The sequence below is a fragment of the Ictalurus furcatus genome, chromosome 3 (assembly GCF_023375685.1).
Source record: "Ictalurus furcatus strain D&B chromosome 3, Billie_1.0, whole genome shotgun sequence".
NCBI classification, from domain to species: Eukaryota; Metazoa; Chordata; class Actinopteri; order Siluriformes; family Ictaluridae; genus Ictalurus; species Ictalurus furcatus.
This window is the reverse complement of record NC_071257.1, coordinates 9,832,692-9,854,524: the sequence shown is the minus strand read 5'-3', so window position 1 is coordinate 9,854,524 and position 21,833 is coordinate 9,832,692. Positions and strand designations below refer to the sequence as shown.

Below are 21,833 nucleotides of genomic sequence, written 5' to 3'. Positions count from 1 at the left end.
GATGTTGTAAAGATGCACTGCTTCCAGTTATTGCATTGTGTAGTCAATTAGAATGAAGACAAAGTGATGCCCTTGTGCAGTCCAATCTAATGGCCTGATGAGGTCAATTCCAATTCTTTCAAAGGCAACCTCTATTAATGGGCACAATGGCACTTTTGGGGTGGCTGGCGGATTTACCAGCTGACATTCGCGACATGCCGCACATCACTGGCGAACATCACTGCAAATGCCCAGCCATCAGATTATTCGTCCTTTTCAGGATGAATAATTGGGTCGTTTCCTCTTTTGCCTGAGTGTCCTGCTTCATTCTAGATCACTTGTCTTTAATAATCCAGAAGCAGGGGAAGGAGAGTGCAATATTGGGCTGTAATCGCTGACCATCAATTACTTTCAGTTGGTTGAAGGCATGCTGGAGGTTTTCATCACGTGTCCGCTCCTCCAAGGGAAATTTCCCTAAAGGGTAGGGATGTGTGTGTGTGTGGGGCGGGGGGTCAGAGCTCTCTACACCGTCTATATCTTCTTAATGTGGAGCTGATGATAATGGCCCAGGCAACACCTTCCCAGCCAACGCTGCACACATCCCACATTGTGCTCATTGTCTGATCCACGAATATTTCCCTCACTAATGTCACTAGTGAAAACCTGGCCAATTCAACCCCAGAATGAGTCAATAGGTGATGCAAGGACTACCTGCCACCTCCAGTTTGTGCTTTTGTCCCCAGAATTTAATAATGATGGGCACCAGTGGATATTCGTGAATATCCCCATGCATACACCTCTCCTTCACCAATCAAGCATTTCCCAATGACCACACTGAATCAGGCTTTGATGGATGGTGGACTGGTTAAACCTTGAGTCTACCAAGGCCTGACGTGAACTCCCTTGTATACGCACTGACTCCGTATACAGTATGTCCCTGCTCATTCAGGAAAGAAATGCTGATCCTGGAAATGCTTAGCTTCCCCACCGTGCAGGAAGACCTGCCATCAGTCCTGGTGGGTGTGGGTGGTTCTACCTGTGTGGAGAGAGGGAGAATTAGGGGAGATACTGGAGGTGAAGGAGAAGAGGAGGGAGGGGTAGGGAAACACCAGGACTGGGGGGTGTGTTTCAGGGGAATTGGTCCCCTTTTCCACAGTGCAGGGACAGGGGGAGGGCAGGGATAAGAGGGGTGAGAATGAGAAAGAGAGAAGAGGGGGACACTCCTGCCACTGGATACACCACCAAATGGTCCTCTGCCAGCTGTCCAGTGGCACTGGACGCACTTTGCCATCGCCTGTGGTAGTCTGGCAAAGAACTGCCACCATGAGGTTGAATACTTCTTCTGCATCACGCCCCTCTGTCACCAGCCATCAGGTGCACCAGAGCTGCGGGGAGAATGTGAAAAGACAGCCGTGCTCATGGAGTATCAAGAAAAGGAAATGCTGACAATGCTGTTCAGGGGTGCGGTTGTTCCAAAAATCGCCCACTTCAGGGTTGGGTACTCCAGCAGGTTCACAACAGGGCGCTGTCGGGCTGGGCTTCCCCGGACAGGAGCAGCAGTAAGCGGGCTGCCTACTAGGCCTCAGGCCAGCCCCACACTTCCACGTCATCCTGTGGTCCAATCTTTATGAGGGTGATGTGGGCCGGGCCCGTGGCAGCTGCTAGAGTTCCCGCCTGCTGGACCAGGCACTGCAGCGCCTGCCGGTCCTCCACCTTGGCTTTGAGTAGGGCCTGGATGCGCTGCTCCTGTCATAGCTGGAGGAGGGCCTGATGCTGGGCCTAGTGGAGGCTGATGAGGGACCTGATGATCTCAGCCAGTGGTGAGGACTCCATAATGGCACTCTTTCCTCAATCCCAGATTTCGGCACCAGTGTGACACTTATAGAGGTTCGAGAATAAAGAAGCGGGAAGCAGGCTTAGAATAACTCAAAAGGGCTTTACGCGCAGCTTTTTCTTTCGCTGTTCAACCTGCCTCCTCTCGTCCAGAGCCGACACTTGACTACGCCCCTGCTGCCACACATAGCAACCATGTAACAACACTATAGCAACCACCTGGCAACACCCTAACAGCCATGCTGGATACCACAGCAACCATCTACCAACACCTTAACAACCACCAATCACCTACCAATCACCTAGAAATGCTATAGCAATCACCTGGGATGACAGAGATACTGTATAGCAACCACCTAGCAATCTGTCATATGTATTTAACTGTATAATCTTAAAAGATAGCATTATAACTTAAAGTTGAACATTTAACTTTAATCATTTAACCTTTAAATTTTGCACATTTTTAATGGTTTATCCATTTAACATTTTAACATTAACATATCAGTTATTAACACTGAACCATTGTAGTTTCATTTAATCAGCTCTTCAGCATGTTTCACTAGCTCTGTGAAGACAATGCAGTTTATCCATGACCTTAACCTTCTAGTTAACACTGTAATTCTAGAATTATAAGTGGCATGCGAACAAGTCTGGGTAAGTAAATTATAGCATGAAAGTAACAATCTGCAGCAAATATACAGTCAGGCCCAAGCATACAGTATCTCAGAAAAGTGAGTACACCCCTCACATTTTTGTAAATATTTGATTATATATCTTTTCACGTGACAACACTGAAGAAATGACACTTTGCTACAACGTAAAGTAGTGTGTACAGCTTGTGTAAAAGTGTAAATTTGCTGTCCACTCAAAATAACTCAACACACAGCCATTAATATCTAAACTGCTGGCAACAAAAGTGAGTACACCCCTAAGTGAAAATGTCCAAATTGGGCCCAATTAGCCATTTTCCCTCCCCGGTGTCATGTGACTTGTTAGTGTTACAAGGTCTCAGGTGTGAACGGGGAGCAGGTGTGTTAAATTTGGTGTCATCGCTCTCACACGCCCTCATACTGGTCACTGGAAGTTCAACATGGCACCTCATGGCAAAGAACTCACTGAGGATCTGAAAAAAAGAATTGTTGCTCTACATAAAGATGGCCTAGGCTATAAGAAGATTGCCAAGACCCTGGCACTGAGCTGCAGCATGGTGGCCAAGACCATACAGCAGTTTAACAGGACAGGTTCCACTCAGAACAGGCCTCACCATGGTCGACCAAAGAAGTTGAGTGCATGTGCTCAGCGTCATATCCAGAGGTTGTCTTTGGGAAATAGACGTATGAGTGCTGCCAGCATTGCTGCAGAGGTTGAAGCGGTGGGGGGTCAGCCTGTCAGTGCTCAGACCATACACCGCACACTGCATCAAATTGGTCTGCATGGCTGTCGTCCAAGGAAGCATCTTCAAAGATGATGCACAAGAAAGCCAGCAAACAGTTTTCTGAAGACAAGCACACTAAGGACATGGATTACTGGAATCATGTCCTGTGGTCTGATGAGACCAAGATAAACTTATTTGGTTCAGATGGTGTCAAACGTGTGTGGCGGCAACCAGGTGAGGAGTACAAAGACAAGTGTGTCTTGCCTACAGTCAGTCATGGTGGTGGGAGTGTCATGGTCTGGGGCTGCATGAGTGCTGCCGGCACTGGGGAGCTACAGTTTATTGAGGGAACCATGAATGCCAACATGTACTTTGACATACTGAAGCAACGCATGATCAGTATGCAGTAGCAACCTGTGAAGCTCTGGTGAACTCCATGCCCAAGAGGGTTAAGGAAGTGCTGGAAAATCATGGTGGCCACACAAAATATTGACACTTTGGGCCCAATTTGGACTTTTTCACTTCGGGGTGTACTCACTTTTGTTGCCAGCAGTTTAGACATTAATGGCTGTTAGTTGAGTTATTTTGAGGGGACAGCAAATTTACACTGTTATACAAGCTGTACACTCACTACTTTACATTGTAGCAAAGTGTCATTTCTTCAGTGTTGTCACATTAAAAGATATAATCAAATATTAACAAAAATGTGAGGGGTGTACTCACTTTTGTGAGATACTGTATTTGGACATTGACAGATTTATTTTTATTTTAGCTGTCCACCACAAATTGTACAAGGTCCCATCAGTGTCTACGAGGATAGTTGTGAACCTTGAAAAACATGGTCACCATTGGCTAATCAAGGTTCAGCAGCTATTAGACAAGGTTAATGAAGACTGCTCAGAACAAAACTTGGTGGACCTGTTTGACTCCCTGCCCCAGAGGTCTGTGAAAAATCTGGGAAAAAAAACCCCCCAAAAAAACTGGCCATGGTGAGATGCTATCACATTGTATGTGTGTAAACTATTGTATGTTATGTTCACACGTTATTCATATCACATGTTAGATCTCCTCATTCTGAACAACTTTGCCTCATGAACCACTGGTGTCAATCAAACTGTTAATTAAATATTTGAGATTATTTTGAAAAACCCACTGTTGTGAACTAGTCCTAGGTTGTTGTTTTGTTGTTGTTTTTTTTTTTTTTAACTCAAATCACAATAAAACAGTGTAGTACAATTCTCTGTACTCCCTAGTTCAATAATTCATCAAAAATACATTGAACATTTTATTTAGATAGTCATAACAAGGTTATGTAAAAAATGAGTATGGCTTAGTGTACCCAAAAGTTACTCCTAAGGAAAACTCAACACTGCATGAAATTAAGTAACCACATGGAACATATATGATTCTTAAGAAGCATGCAAAATTAAATGGAGTTCAGACAATAGATGGTGCTACAAAAGTTTAAATGTTTAAAAATGATGTTTCTTTATGGTCAATTACCATATACCTCTTATAATGATGAAAAATGAAATTTTCCTGGGTCAGCCATTTTAAATTAGACATAAAATGCTTTACTTCACATCATGCCTAGAAAAAGCTATGGAAATTCAGCTGATTCTTGAATAACCTGCAAACGAATTTGACCATTAGTACACCGAAATGGATGTGAGGCCATATCACAAGAGCGCTTTAGCATATTCAGACCAAACTTGGTTTCGGATCAGCATCACCTAGTGTTCATGAGATATGGGGGAAAAAAGCTAATTTTGGCTTATCATTTCTGAATGGTTTATCATAAAACCATGAAACTGTTCTTGTTACATTCCATGGAATATATGTCGAAGTATATGACATTTATTTAGGTTGGCCATTTTGTTTGCCAGCCATTTAAAATTTGATGTAAAATGCTGTATTTAATGAATGCATATCATTGGCTCCATGCCCTGAAGGTACACAAAAAGTTTCAGGACAGCATCACCTTGTGGTCAAAAATTATAATGCAATTTCAATAAATGCTAATAGCTTTTGATTACTTTTGCCTATTGTCATGCTACTGGTCTTGCTAGATCCCTTGGGTCATGCTGACAACAATGATAGCAATTATGCCATGGTTGGTTGAACCTGCTGTTCAAACCCGCCATTTCGAATTTTTTTTTTAGAACTCCGGATTCGATTTTCAGACCATGCTAAAAACAAGTCAGGGAACTCAAGTTTTAAAATAACGCACAAACAAATTAGGTGGTTAGCACGCCAAAATGGACGTGAGGCTATATGACCATAACGCTTTAGTGCACGTGTCAAACTCAAGGCGAGAACGTGATAGGTGCATGATTGTCTTAACATACGTTTTTGCTGTTCTCATTCCCAACTCGTAAAATACCAATGATTTGTCACGCCCCTAGGCGTCTGATACTGACCAAAAGGGACCCTTCCACATCTGTATGAAATGCTCTGGGTTCTCAATTGACTCCAATGTAAACCTGTCCGCAGCGGTAAGAGACGCTCAGAGCAGACGCTCCAGCCATCCATTCACTCCAATAATAAACCGGTCTCGACGATATGACACTTTTGTGTTATGAGGCGGTGTCAGTCGTGAAAGAGTACAATCTACGTCGGCATTTTGACACCAAACACGGAGCTAAGTATGGTAAATTTAGCCTCCAAGAAAAACAAAGAATTGCAGCAGAATTAAAGAGCAAACTGCAGTCGCAGCAGAATGTGTTCACAAAAGCTACAGCCAAAAATGATGCAGCAGTGAAAGCAAGTTTTATTGTGGCTGAAGAAATCGCCCGAGCTTCAAAGTCTTTTTCAGAGGGTGCATTTTTGAAGCAGTGCATGCTAAAGGTGTGTGAGCAGGTGTGTCCCAACCAGATACAGACTTTTCAAAATGTCAGTTTGTCAAGATACACCATCACGGACCGAGTTAAGGAATTAGCAGGAAATTTAGCAACACAGCTGGCCGAAGAGACACGCAGCTGTCTAGCTTTTTCATTAGCTGTGGATGAAAGCACAGACAACATGGATACAGCGCATCTATCCATTTTTATTAGAGGCATGCAGCCGGACCTCTCAGCTCTTGGATGTAGCTGCCATGCATGGGACCACAATGGGCCGGGACATTTTTGATGCAGTGGAGAAGTCGGTAAGTAAATATAAATTGCCGTGGGAAAAGTTGGTGTCCCTAACTACAGATGGTGCACCTGCGATGTGTGGAGGAAACACAGGCTTGGTTCAACTAATGAAGGAGAAATTGCAAAAAAGTAACTGTCACACGCCCTTGATAATGTATCACTGCATTATCAATCAAGAAGCTCTGTGTGGAAAGGTTCTGGAGCTGGATGATATTATGACCACAGTCATGAAAACAGTGAACTTTATTCAGGTGCGTGGCCTGAATCACCGCCAGTTCCAGTTCTTCTTGCAGGAGGGGGGCTCAGATCATGGAGATATGCCGTACCATACAGAAGTAAGGTGGCTGAGTAGGAACAAAGTCCTCAAATGATTTTTTGAGTTGAGAGAAGAAATTGCTCTTTTCATGCTGAGCAAAGGAAAACCCTTGTCCGAACTATCAGATCCAAACTGGCTGTGTGACTTTGCTATGTTATGTGACATAACCGAGGATCTAGCTCAGCTGAATCAGAAACCGCAGGGACGTAAACAAATCATCACACAGATGTCCGACATGATCACAGCTTTCCAGAGTAAACTCGACCTCTGAAAGCTGTCAAGTGGAGTAGGACAATCTCGCCCACTTTCCTGTTTGTCAGATCATCTCAGCCTCAGTTCCCGGTGCTTTTTCATGTGCTCGGTTGACTGCCAAACTGAACCGGTTAATAATTGAGTTTGATCGGTGCTTCTTTGACTTCTCTCTTTAGACTCAGTCTGGTTTTGACATCTTTGCCAATCCTTTCACAGCCGACATCTGCAGTGCACCCCATAACCTTCAGATGGAGTTAATTGAGCTTCAAACCGATAGTGGCCTGAGAGCAAAGTACCAGGATGCTGCGATCGAGGACTTTTACCATCTACTGCCCCCTGGTTTGATGCCACAGCTCCGACTTCATGCTGCTCATATTCTGTCCATGTTTGGGAGCACATATCTGTACGAACAGATGTTTTCAATAATAAATTTGAACAAGACCAAGCACAGATCACGCATTACCGATGACAACCTCCATGCTGTTTTGCGGATTGTCTCAGCACAAGTCCTAAAACCAGACATTGACACTCTGGCCAGGGGAAAACGGTGTCAGACATCTGGCCAGAAAACATAGGTAGGCATTTTTAAAAACCTGAATTAAAATAGAATGCATTTAAACCAAGACTAAGAACAGTAGAATATGTGTACAATTTAATGGTTGTTCTTGCATTTTGTTTTGTGTTTGTTTTTTCCAGAACATGATCTATGAATGAGGATGTGTGTGAGATGGTGTCTCAGGGTGAGTATGGATCTACTTGATGTGTTCAAGGACAGGCAGCATCACCTCACTGTTGTTCTTTTTGTAAAATGCTACTTCTGTAATACATGTTGGTTGTGCCATAGTTCATTGGTTGGTTGGTTCATAGGTTATATCTCTGCAATGCTTTGCCATATTGACACCAACCTTGGTGTGTCATAAGAACCATAACCCGAGGGGACATGAGCAATTTCAGAACAGTGCCACCTACTGGTTATGAGATACAAAAAAAATTATTTTGCTTATAACTTCTGTATAATTTGTCCTAAAGTCATGGACATGGTATCTTTAGATTCACAGAGGCATACAGAGTCAAATGATACCTGGTCTATATTTCTATTTGGAATTTCAGGTAATGTACCATAGAAATATAGTGTTTTATTAACATTTATAACTGTTATAGTGCTAGTTATTGCCTAATCTCTACAGAATTTAGCTTGCTTCTTTAGAATCATAAGATGCAAATTCTCACCTACTTTGATAAATATCTGAGGTTTTGTTTAGGAATTATAGGATTTTGGGTACACTTCATGCCCATATTTTTAAATAACTGTTACAAACATTCAACGACTAAGCATTTTTTCAACATTGTTTTCATAATTAATGGTGTAGGGAGTCGAGAAAATTGTTCCAGTGTCTTGTTTCATTTCCAATTTAAGTGCTTACACACTTGCTAAATTATACATAATATCTTAATTGCACATGCCCTTAAAGTTCTTAAAGTGCTTGAACCCCAATAATCGCTGCTCGCAGCTATAGTTTATGATGTGACTGCTGACAAAAGCAGAAGGATGAATTCTGAAGTGTATAAAGCTGTATTATCTGCCCAGATTCAGTCAAATGCTTCAAAACGCACTGGCTGGTACTTCACAGTGCAGATGGACAATGACCCAAAGCATAATTTCAAAAGCAACTCAAGATTTTTTTTAATGCAAAGAAGTGGAATTTTCTGCAATGGCCAAGTCAATCACCTGACCTAAAAAGGATATGCAGTATTAAAAGTGACAATTAAAAATGACAGAGCAAAAAAAGTATTAAAAAAAAGTTATGATTATGTTAGATATGTTAGTTTGTCCAATAACCTTTTTGCCCCATAAAAGTAACTGGCAGGGGCACATATAAAAAGTGCTGTAATTCCTACAATGTTCACCTGATTACTGTGGTGGACAGCTAAAATAACCATAACTTTGTCAATGTCCAAGTATTTATGGGCCTGACTATTGTTACGTCTGTTTGCATTTTGGGACCAGGTTTTAAAAGAAAGATTTATACTTGCCTACCACAAGCTACTTGTGAAACAACATTCCCCATGAGTTCAAAAACCTTTCGTGGGTTAACTTCGTGGTTTAGGGTGTTGTGTCCCAGCTGGCCATAGCCACCTGCTCCAAATGTGAACACACCTCCCTCCTAAAGTAGTCAAAATAACGTTGATTAAAAATACACAAGATATGTTATGCTTTAAGCTATGAGTGCTATTCAAATCTTAATTACTTAAGTGTTAAAGAAGAGCCACAGAAAAACTATTCCAGTGTATTTCACTCTAATCTACAGTATATCAACTACATTTGTAGTGTTTGTGCAATTATAGCAGACAATTATTACAATACGCTTCATAGAACTGAGAAAAGAACAAATGAACAAGGCCTTAAAGAATTCATTAAGTAACTGGAATGTCTCACTGTGTTGCTGCAATGTTCGAAAGTTAAATAAAAGTACAGATCAGAACAGAACAGTGTCTCACCTCATAAGACCTTTGTTGTTAGTAAGGATGCACCGAATGTTCGGCAACTGAAATTATTATATAATAAGGGAAAAGGCCGAATAAATTTGACTGAACAATGACGTGTTTGATGACGCGACCAAATAGCCAAGCAGCCAGAGTGAGACGCGTGAATGTCACGACCTTGACGAGGGGGCGCGCGCACGGACGAGCTGTGGACACGTGCATTTGTTTCGTTTCTGTTCCGGAGCATGTTTCTGTCACGTAGCGAGACGTAAGGGAGTAGAGTACGGAAGCAGGTAAAGACGTATTTATTTAAGGGCAGGCAGACAAATCCTATATGTACTATAATACTCCGCGAGGTGTACAGGGACGCGAGCGGTATATATCCTGACTATAATCAGCCGTATAGAACCATTTTTTGCACTCTTGTCAATGCACTTTTAGTTGTAGGCTACAGAGTGTTACATTCTTTCAGCAGTCACTTATAGGCCTAACATAGGCTATTCAAGGGGGGCTCAAAGATGACCACATAAAAATATTTTTATTTTACTAATTTATTTATTTAAAGTTATATTGTGCCTTGTTGGCAGCCTATGCATGCTGGAAGGGAAAAAAAAAAATGTTCAGTGTTAAATAAATATTTTGAAATTGTAGTTTTTGTAATTGATTTTTTTCTTTGAAAAGCAAGACAAAATAGTAAAAAGCACATTCTGACTATTTAATTTATGCAATGGTGAAAAAAAATGGCAAAATAAATGGAAAAAACGTGTTCGGTATTCGGCCAGGTTTTTCTTTATATTCGGTTTCGGCCAAGAATTTTCATTTCAGTGCATCCCTAGTTGTTAGAGAGTAAAATATATATATTTCTTTTACCTTTGTTAATGCCGCAGTGTGATCCTCTCCACAGCATATATAAACGACCCTTTGTGACCTGAGTGTCTTCAGTAAGGATGGAAAACATCGATCTTCAAAAGGAAAAATGAGAGATTTTTCAGTGCTATAATAGACCCTAGGCCAATTTCATTAAATTAACTTACCTTTGTTATCATTTAGGCCCAGCTGGCCAAACTTGTTTCGTCCCCAACCAAATACAGCCCCAGACATAGTGAGTGCAAAGCTGTGAGCACCTCCTGCTGAGATCTGGGCAAATGGGATGCCCTGTAAAGAATGGATGACCTGTGGGGTCAAGACGCAAAGTCTCTCTTTCCCCAGTCCTAACTGCCCGTACCTATTTTGTCCCCAAGAAAAAATCTGTCCCCCTGGTTAAATAAAAAAGAAAGTGAAAAAAATTAATAAGCATAATGAAGCAATTTATCTGGTAACAAAATATTAGTAAGAAATTATTACAAGCCAAAGAAAACAAGAATATTCAGAATATCTAAATTACAAGGGGTATGTGATACATAAACACTTACATTACATTAGCACAGATTAGGCCACCAACTTTCTGCGCCATGGATATCCATGTGTCTTTACACCCAGAGTTAAATAGTTTGTATAGTGTCAATGTGAAGTTTCCCACTACGAGTTTTAATTTGGTATTTACTACATCTAAGCCTAAAAAACAATGAGTATCATACTTACTCCTAGAAAGTGCAAGGGAATGCCTATAACCACAGGAGACCTGGACAACATGGACCTCTGACAAACTCTTGATTGTTCTGTGAAGGAGATTTCTTTTAAATGAGCAAATCAAATGCATATTCCATTATGTATTAATATACCCATTTGGAATTGCTGCCTTAAAATCCCCCAAGAATAAAGATTATTTTATGTCTCTAAAGGAGGGTGTGTTTCAAAACACAGCAGTTGAAATAAATCAAGACATTCTCTGTGTCCTTTATGTCCTTTGGCTGCATTTTTCAAAATAATTACATATGTATTTCAACAGGTTTATTCTTCCTGTGTGTACAAGGTTATCCACATAGTTTGAGATTTAATGAAAATACATGCTATTTGGTGAAATTAATTGACTATAAGTGCAAAAAAAGAAAAGGGGACACCAAAAATTGACTTTGTTTAGTTTATTATTGTTTACTGTTCTTTATAGTATTTTTTATGTAGAAATGTTAAATTCACTATTTTTGAACACATCTTTGCTTCACAGCATTTCTTTTGTATGTGCCTAAAACTTTTGCACAGGACTATAGCTTATTGGTTCGATGGAGCATACTAGTTTAGCCGAGTAGCTAGTGTCAGCCAATGTGAAAGAACAAGCAATTATAATAAGCAGTGTTATGCATAGAGCAACAAATGCCCAATCTTATAGAAAGTCAGGTACGTAAGTATTTGGACGGTGACACAAATTTCGCAATTTTGCCTCTGTACATCACCACAACAGCTTTGAAATGAAGCAATCAAGATGTGACTGAAGTGTAGATTTTCAGCTTTAATTCAAGGGGTTTAACAAAAATTTACCATTTAGGAATTACAGCGATTTTTACATCAGGTTATGTGAAAAAGCATTTGCCTTTATTCTTGTTTCTTTTCAAAAGTTTCTTTCCTGATTTCTTCTGCATCTCATACTAAATTGCTTCAGAAATTAAAACAAAATCTAAGATAAAACAAAGGCAAACTGAGTAAAGATAAAATGTAGTCTGTAATTGATAATGATATTTATTGAAGCAAAAAAGTTATCCAATATCAACTGTGCCTATGTGAAAATGTACTTGCCCCCATAGTTGCTAATTACCCAAATATACGAAACGGCATTCAAAATGGGATTCAACTGGAGTAGCCGCTACCAGGCCTGATTACTGCAAATCCTGTTCAATCAAATCAACACTTAAATAGAATCTTTTCAACTTCAATACTGTATTGAACCTTCCAAAATACCTCCAAGAGCACAGCAACCACTCATCCAGCAAGTCACAAGAGCCAAAGACAACATCAAAGGACCAACAGGACTCTCTTGCATCAATAAAGATCACTGTTCATAACTCCACTATCACAAAGACACTGGGCAAAAATGGCATCCATGGAAGTGTGGTGAGGCGAAAACCACTGCTAACCCAGAAGAACATTAAGGCTAATCTGAATTTTACCAAAACACACCTTGATGATCCTCAAACCTTTTGGGAGAATGTTCTGTGGATTGATGAGTCAAAAGTGGAACTGTTTGTAAGTCACATTACATCTGGCATAATCAAAACACAGAATTCCACAAAAAAAAAAAAAAAAAACACCATACCTACGGTCAAGCATGGTGGTGGAAGTGTGATGGTGTGGGGCTGCTTTGCTGCTTCAGAGCCTGAGCAACTTGCAATAATTGAGGGAACATGAATTCTGCTCTAAACCAGAAAATCCTAAAGGAGAATATCCGGTCTTCAGTCTGTAAGCTGAAACGCTTTGGTTTCTTACGCAGTGTGTTTTGGGTCATTAACCATCTGTACTGGGAAGCGCCGTCCTATCGGTTTTGCAACACTTGACTGAATTTGAGCAGAAATTAAAGCTGTATACACTTTAGAATTCATCCTGCTACTTCTATGATCAATAACCACCAGTGACCCAGTTCCACTGGCAGCCATTCATGCCCATGCCATAATACTACCACCACCATTTTTGACCGATCATGTGGTATGCTTTCGACCATGAGCCCTTCCTTGCTTTTCTTTTTTTCCCTTCACCAAGGAAAGAATTCCTCAATTATCCTCTTTAGTTGTCTTCCATGTCCTTCCAGACCTTTTGGTGTTGCCGAGCTCGCCAGTGCATTCCTTCTTTTTAAAAATGTACAAAATTGTTGATTTGGCCACCCCTAAAGTTTGTGCTATCTCTCTGATGGGTCTGTTGTTTTTTTTTCCAGCCAAATGATGGCCTCATTCACTTGCATCGACAACTCTTTAGACCGAATATTGAGAGTTCCCATTAACAGCTACCAAGCGCAAATTCAACACTTGGAATCAACCCCAGACCTTTTATCTCCTTAATTTGTCATGAAATAAAGAGGAGACAGGCCACACCTGGCCATAAAACTGCTTATCAGTCAATTGTCCAACAATTTCTGAGCCTGAGAAATTGGAGGGACTTTTAAATAAATAAATAAATAAATAAATAAATAAATAAATAAATAAATAAATAGCTGTAATTCCTAAACAGATAATACAATACTTTTCTTAAACCCCTAGACTGAAGCTGAAAGTCTACACTTCAATTACATCTTGATTGCTTCATTTCAAATCTTCATTGCAAAATTATGAAAATTGGACTCGAATGCATGTAATTCAATGTTGCATGCATTACCTTATGTCCATTAACATTAACTAGCTAGCTAGATATTTCCAGAAACAAACTGAACCAAGACTAGTGGAGTGAGCCCTCCCTGTAACGGATGCTTTTTTGTACAGCTACAGTGGATATAAAAGGTCTACACACCCCTGTTAGAATGGCAGTTTTTTTGTGATGTAAAAAAAAAAAATAATAATAAAACCAAGATAAATCATGTCAGAACCTTTTCTACCTTAATTGTGAAATTGCAACATACAAATTAAAGTGAAAAACAACAAGAATCATTTTCAGGAAAATAATTTTTATAAAAAATGCACAATAACTTGTATGAAAAAGTGTGCACACCCCTGAAGTAATACTTAGTTGAACCACCTATAGATTTAATCACAGAATTCTTTTGGGTAAGAGTCAATCAGTTTGGCACATATTGACTTCGCAATATTTTGCCAGTGTTCCTTGCAAAAGCATCATAACGCTGTCAAATTGGCTGAGCATCTCCTGTGCACAGCCCTCTGCAGGTTAATCCACAGATTTGATTTAGATCTGAACTCTGGCTGGGATATTCCAAAACCCTGATCTTGTTATGGTGAAGCCATTCCTTTGTTGATTTAGGGGTGTGCTTTGGGTCACTGTCATGCTGAAAGGTGAAATTCCTCTTCAGCTTAAGTGTTTTAGCATTTTTAATTTAGCAAAACTGACTGGTATTTGGAGCTGTTCATTATTTCCTGCACCCTGGTTAAAGCCCCAGTTTCCAAAAAAAAAAAACCCAGACCCAAAGCATGATGATGCCTCCATGTTTTACTGTGGGAATGGTGTTCTTTTGGTGATGTGCTGCGTTTTTTTTCTTTTCTTTTCTTGCACCAAACATCTTTGCTCCTTACATGTGAAAACCATCTCCCGAATTCTTTATATGTCTGGGCTATGAGGTAGGATGGCAATCATTACTTGCCAGAAATTGCTGCAATTCTTTTAATGTTGCTGTAAGCCTCTTGCAGCCTCTCTGAACAGTTTTCTCCTGATATTCATCAATTTTAGAGGAATGTCCTGTTCTTAGTAGTGTCACAGTTTTCATATTTTCTCCATTTGTTGGGTTAAATCTCTTTACAGTGTTCCATGGTATATCCAATGCCTCTGTATTTTTTTTTTAACCCTCTCCTGAATGATATTTTCAAAAATGATATCCCATACCTGCTTTGTAAGATATTTGTGGCCCATGGCTTTTCCAGTGGGATATTACCAAGAAAATGTCAGGAAAATCCTAAAGGAACAGCCGTACTTTATTTAAGGTTGATGGCAGGTGTATACTAATTAGTATTTAACATGAGTTTTAATGTGATTGGTTGATTCTGAACACATTCTACACACATTCCAAATTATAAAGGGGTATACACACTTATGCAAACTGGGTATTAGAAGTTTTAAGTTTTTGTTGCTAAAACATCTCTGGTTGTTTACCACTCAATTTTATATGGTGCAATTTCACAATGGTTAAAAAAAAAGGTTCTGACATGGTTTAACCGATTTCATTTCTTTTTTAACATCACAAAAACCTGCCTGTATAAAACGTATAAATTTTATTTTGTGCAATGAAGTAACTAGGCACAATACGATGAAAATATTTCTTCATTTCGACAAAGTAGCCACTGTGTAGTTAGCGACAATTTCTTAGTAGCTTGTAGTGTAGCTAGCTTTATCAAAACAGTAGTTTGGCTGTAGATTGGCTATTTTAAATCATGAGTAGCTTGCCAAGTTACAGCTGCAAAGTAGTTTTCCCAACACAAGTAACATTCTACATATAGGTGTTTCCTTGGAAGGTAATACATGTACATCACCTGGGTACACGCATACATTCTTCAATGTTGGCAAGGCCGAGCTGTCCATCAGAAGCCTGTCCCCATGCAAACACTTGTCCTTTGTCGTTTAGAGCAAGAGTGTGAGCCTCACCGCAAGATACTGCTACAATGTTCTGAGCATCAAGTGCCATTACCTGCTCTTTTTCATAAATATGAACAAAACAGACCTTCTTTTATCCAACAAAAACAGAATAAATACAAAAATTGCTGTAATTCTTAAACTTCATCAAATTTGCATGTAAATACCAATATTCAAATTAAAGCTGAAGGCTTTCACATATTCATTAGTTAATTTCTATATTTCAATATACTGTGGTAGACAACTAAAATAACAACTTTGTCAATGTTCAAATATATAGTGGTGCTTGAAAGTAGGGCTGCAACAACTAATCGATAAAATTGATAATCGATAATTAAAGTAATTGACAATGCATTTCATTATCGATTAGTTTGGTCTGTGACATCACTGTGGATGACCACCGTCAGTGACATCACTTCACAATGGTGAAAAACGCATTTCTATGAATAAAACACATCTGAAAAACAGCAGAGGTCACAGATTGAGCTGCTGTGGGAAACGTGCATGATCCAGGTGTTTATATTAAGCGTTTCAAACAAACTTGTATGGGTATTAACGTGGCTTGTCGCGTTAGATGCTGCAACAGATGCCTGTGCTGTTTAATGCGTTCCAGACATGTTTTCTTCAGCGCAGAAATGACATTTTTATGTTTATATGCTTATCTGTAAATGTTTCCATTTCACATAAAGGCTCGTCCTGACAGCAAGTGAGTTTCCATTAAATTTCACTGAATGAGCGAGGGTCCACGCACGCGTGTCAAACAGCGTGCAATAGAAAAGAAACACAATAACTGACTAAAATATTATTTTTAATCAGTATGTTGTTTGATGATATGTTTAGCTATATTTAGAAACAAAAATAATTGTGTGTTTCTTTTTGTTGTTTTTTTATGAGAGTAGTAACCATAATGGGGTTAGAACATGTAATTGTATAAATGTAAGAATTGTCATACATTTACAGAATAAAGTAACATGTTTGTCTTCAAATGAGTGTGTTACTGCAGAACATTCAACCTCTTACCAATTAACACTTAGTTTGTGCTTTTTTTTTTTCTTTTTTAGCATTTTAAAAATAGTGATTTAACTTCTGCTTTAAAGGTTGTGGACAATCAGTTGTTTTATTGTTTTCAAAATATATAATGTTAACATTTAAAAAATCCCTTTGCACAATGTATAGCATAGCCCACATAGATATATTTTTCATAGCCTTCAATTTGCACAATGTTTGAAGGACAACATTGGGCAGAATCTGAAAACATGTTTTGTTTTTTTTAAAACCCCACAGAAAATAAAAATGGGCCTTTGAATTCAACTAATCGATTAATCAAAGTCCAAAAAGTAGACAATGAGAACCCAATTAAACAAATAGACAAAAATATTATACTTGGTTATTTATTTATTAAGTAAAATGTCCAGAGATGTTTAGAGATGGTCTTGTAACCTTTTTCAGCCTGATGAGCATGAACAACTCTTTTTCTGGGATCCACAGAAATCTCCTTTGCTCATGCCATGATAAACTTCCACAAACATATGTTGTGAAGATCAGACTTTGATAGAAGTCTGTTTTTTTGTTTGTTTGTTTGTTTTTTTAACTAAAACAGGGTTCTTACTTACACCTCACTGTTATCCCAATGATTGAAAACACCTGGCTTTAATTTCACCATCAAATCCTAGATTTCATATCATTTTGACACTCAAAAGATATGTAATATTGAATCATATTCCTTAATAAGTAAATTACCAAGTATAATATTTTTATCTAATTTGTTGAATTAGGTTCTCTTTATCTACTCTTAGGACTTGAAAAACTTTGAGGACATGAAAATCTGATTATGTATTTATGCAGATTCAAAAGGCTTCACAACCTTTCAAGCACCATTGTATACGGACCTGACTGTACAGACACACTTGTGTTTCAGTTAAATAAAACTTTATTTGTATTGTGCTTTTAACAATAGAGAAAGCAGCTTCACATAAATCAGGAGTTATATCAAAATCAAAAAGGAGAGAGCGAGAACATAAGTGTTAGTAAAGACTCCCCTAGAAGACATGAAGAAATACTTAGAGAAACAGAACTCTAATGCGGAATCATACCTCTTCTGGGTGACATTTAAACAGGGAGAATAACTCAGAGTATGCAATCTTACGGAGAAAAAGCAAAGCGTATTACTTAGATTGAAAGGATATGGAAAGTTTGATATGATAAGCGTCCTGGGATGAGCAGAGGACAATGTTTATGGTCACAGTGACATTTCCTTCTAGAGATCGACCGATATTGGGGTTTTTTTTTATATATATATATAACCGATCCAGATTATTTGCATGTTTATGTGCCCGATAACCTATGCAGAACTGATATTTATTTATCATTTTAGTTCCGTTTGTGACACAATGATAACACCACCACTGAACTAAACTAAACAAAGTGTTTTATTTAGAACAATTGTCAATTTCACTTCCTCCTTGCATAAAAAACAATTACTTTGCTGGAATAAGCATACATTGTCAGGAAAGTAAAAAACAAAACAGCATATACATTATTTCAATTAACAAGTCCATCTCAACTGGTAAGTTATCAGAATTATTGTTTTTGTCGGTCTAGATTATGAAATACCTGCTGACAGAGTGCTGATTTTTTATCTATGCGTTTACGCAGAACTATACTCAAACAGCGATCGCTCGTGAAGATAATAAATAATTGATTTCCACAGAGCTGTAATTATTTAGTTGTTTATTAGCTAAATAAAAGGTTAGATAGTAAATGTTAGGGCTGGACGATATGACCTAAAATATGTTTAATTGAACATTTTACCTCGATTAATGAACGATTATTTTGGGGGGAGGGGGTTGGGGGTTTGCCCTCAGTTTACTGACAAGGTTTTTACTGTAAATATGCTCAACTATAAATGGTGGGATATTATTTTCCTAATGAAAGCATGCATTTCTTCTCTTTCCGATTTAAAACTTATTGAAGGAAACAAACTATTGAACTGCTATAAACAATATAAACTATGGTCCTACTTGAGCAGAGATCAGATGTGGCTGCAAAGTGCAGACTTCAGTTCAGCAGCTACCTTTTTATGGCATGTTTTGTACATGTTGGGCAGCGCATTTTGGGAAAAATAGGGTTGCAATGGCATAGCATATGTTCTGTAGAGAGTTTTAACGAGGTGTTTAAACCCACTGTAGCTATGGGAGCCACATCATTCGCTATGTAGTAACAAATGGCGTCAGTTATTTCTTTCCATCTTCTTGAATCCTTTTAAAATTGTGTAGCATTTTTTAAATGCTTGTTATCGACACCTACTTTTTGGAGGCACTTGTTGCTGGGCGCTTATCAGTCTCTCTTTTTTTGAGCCATGCACTGTTCATATTCGGTAACGCGATTGTGCTCCAAGTGTTGAAACAGATTGGTGGTATTACCTTTGGCCACTGAAACGGTTTTTCTGCAATGTTTACATTTGACGTCATTTTGTTCGGCGTCTTCTTTACTGATGCCAAAATGCGTCCAAATGACGGACATAGCAATTTTCTTTGGTACAAGCTGCTCCTGTTGCTCAGTTGACTCGGTGTTTGAGTCTGCCTCCAAGTTCCTTAAATGCTGCTGACTGGATAGGGCGGAGTCACGTGACTACACACGTGGTAGTATGTTCTAAAGGTGAACATAGTAACAGGATTAAAAAAAACAAAATTATCGACAAGGGGTTAGAGGTTCTGAATTTCAGTTTCGATTACTTTTCAATTACTCGTCCAGCCCTAGTAAATGTTAATATAATTTAGGGAGTTTTATTCAAGTTGATCTTGTTAAAAGCTACAAACGGTGACCATGCTGAACATCCCTGAGAATCAACCGGAGTGAACGGGACTAATGATGACCACAGACTACAGAGAGAATTAAATTAAACAGTTTTATTTCCAACATGCACTCATTCAAGGCAGTTTTATTTAATTAATGTAAAGTTACGTCTTTGGGACATGACAGACTACGTGACTCCATGAATTCGTCTTCGTTTCTTAGCGCCAAGCTGCTTAAACTACATAACAAGCATTTATGTAACACCTCATTTGTGCATTAATGGCTGTTAAGTTAAATCAAGTTCATAAGTTAAAGCAAAGCAAGTATACTTTACCTGTGCTTGCCGTTGTTGACTCGTCTCCCCTCAGATGCAGTACTGCAGTGGTTCCCAAACTTTTTACAGTGGCGTTCCTCCCCCCTCAAGCATTTAATATCCTTTTGCGTACCCCCTCTCTCAAACTGTGTTGTCTGATAATGGCATCCATCATTGTGCTTTTTTTTTTGGCCTTTTCCCCAAGCATTACACCAGCTGTATCAGCCACAGCAGGAAGAATTAAGTCCTCCACAATAGTATGGGGTTTGCCTGTCTTAGCCACTCTGTAACTCCCCATGTAGGATGCTTCCAGAACCTTTGTATTTAGGTTTTCCTATGCAGTTATAAGGGTCTTACTACTCCTGAGTGGCCTTAAATGTCTTTCAAAAAACTCTCAAGGTTTATTTAGCAAAATGTAAGTAGCATGCTTTGTTTATAAACGTCTACGCAGAAATGCTGGGCATTTATGAAAGAGTACGTTTGCACATATGCACACTGTGGCTGGGGGTTTTCTTCACTGCCAGTGTACGTAAAGCACAGAGAAATATTTCTCATTATATTTGTGCCTCTTTGATGTTTTTTCTGCAATTTGCTGGTGAAGAAGAGGTGGCGTTTCAACTTCGGATATATTGCTGTCTGTATCACTGCAAACTGGGCTAGTAGCAGTGGGTACACTTATGCTTGCTACGGATGCGTGGAACCTGGGCCACTGCTCTCAGAGGACTGTGGTTGCGGGCCAATATCTTTGTAGCCACTTCTCCATTTTAAATGTTACGAGCTATTACTCAACTTCATCATATAGCCACGTGCTGGCAATAAATGACATGCGGCAAGATGTGCACTGACACATGACTGAGCAGATGCAGTTTTGACCGTGAAAGACAGGACAATTTGATTGGATGTCATGTATTTGACCTTTAGAACAGTGCAATTTTGCTGTTTGTACACTTGAGGGGGCACAAGTTTATTTTTTGGCTGAGAGAAACATGAATTAGAATTTTAATGTTATTTAGTGGGGTGGAATTAAATGAACAGTAAATCTCAGCATTTTGCTCCTGTACCCCCTCCGTCACCCCAGTTTGGGAACCACTGCAGCACTGCAATGGTGGTCTTGCGCACAATTCTCAAAACACCCACAAGATGACGCAATTTATCGTTGGATACAAAATTACAAAACCGATATCCAATTATGGAAATATGCTTAAATATCGGGAAAAATATAGGTAAAACGGATTATCTGTCGATCTCTAGTACATTCTACAGTATCCAAGCATGAAAACAATATACACAATCAGCAGCCAGTTCATTAGGTTCACCTAATGTAGGTACACTCATTGGCCCAGTCATAAGCTATACCTACCTTATAGGTGCAAATAGTAGGTGGGGGTGTGGTTTAACATGGGACTACACTGAGAGGGAGGTGCTTGGGGACTAAAGGGATATTGACCAAGCATGTACCCTGTCTCCCCACATATATTTATGTGATCTCTCTCATGTGGCAGTGTGAGCCAGGCAAAACAGAAGCTGAGCAGCAGTTGCAACATTGTGCTAAATTATACCACACTGTGACATAATATGAGCTACAGTGATTTTCCTGCTCTAAGTAACCAAGTAAGTGAGTTGCATCAGGGGTCTTTGAACAAGGAAAAGACCAATCTACGCTGGAATTCTATAGGACCGGAATTCAGACCTCAAGAGACTTTGTGCACTTTTACAGATTCTGTATGTATCTATACATTTGTTATTTAAAATATGCATGTATATTGCTCTGTCGGTACCTGGTTTTTTGCGTGCCTTGTCATGCCCCAGCTGTCCCAGGTCATTGCAGCCACACGTATACACAGTTCCATCTCCAAGCAGAAAAACAGTGTGTCTTCTCCCACATCCTACACCTCGCACCACCTTCCCATTAAAGAATTCGCATTTGCGGGGCTCTACTATGATCTCTTCATCAATTCCACCCAATCCAAGCTGGCCATAGGAGGCATTTCCCCAACATAGCATGGTTATGGCGATGTCTTCAGCTTCACCAAGTTCAAAAGCTGCAACATTACAAACATAGGTTAACAACAACAGTTAAAAGGGAGATTCCATGTCAAATCAACCAGCAGCAGAGGACTTTTCAAGTTTCAAATTTATTGTCAAATATTTCCAGAATAGTGAGTACATGGGAAACAATAAAATCCTTGTGTCACAGTG

The 21,833-nt window shown here is 39.3% G+C and overlaps 1 protein-coding gene across 2 annotated transcripts in view; it reads right to left on the bottom strand.

Annotated features, from left to right (window-relative positions):
• Window positions 1-21,833, bottom strand: part of herc4 (HECT and RLD domain containing E3 ubiquitin protein ligase 4) — an 83,470-nt gene that overhangs the window by 49,807 nt on the left and 11,830 nt on the right. For both annotated transcript variants that reach the window (XM_053620703.1, XM_053620704.1), the window contains exons 2-7: window positions 21,413-21,676; window positions 15,427-15,586; window positions 10,955-11,031; window positions 10,408-10,629; window positions 10,244-10,335; window positions 8,920-9,054 (exon numbers count right to left, since the gene is read on the bottom strand). In XM_053620703.1, the coding sequence (XP_053476678.1) occupies window positions 8,920-9,054; window positions 10,244-10,335; window positions 10,408-10,629; window positions 10,955-11,031; window positions 15,427-15,586; window positions 21,413-21,638 (912 nt within the window). In that variant the 5' untranslated portion in view covers window positions 21,639-21,676. The remainder of the gene's footprint in view (window positions 1-8,919; window positions 9,055-10,243; window positions 10,336-10,407; window positions 10,630-10,954; window positions 11,032-15,426; window positions 15,587-21,412; window positions 21,677-21,833) is intronic.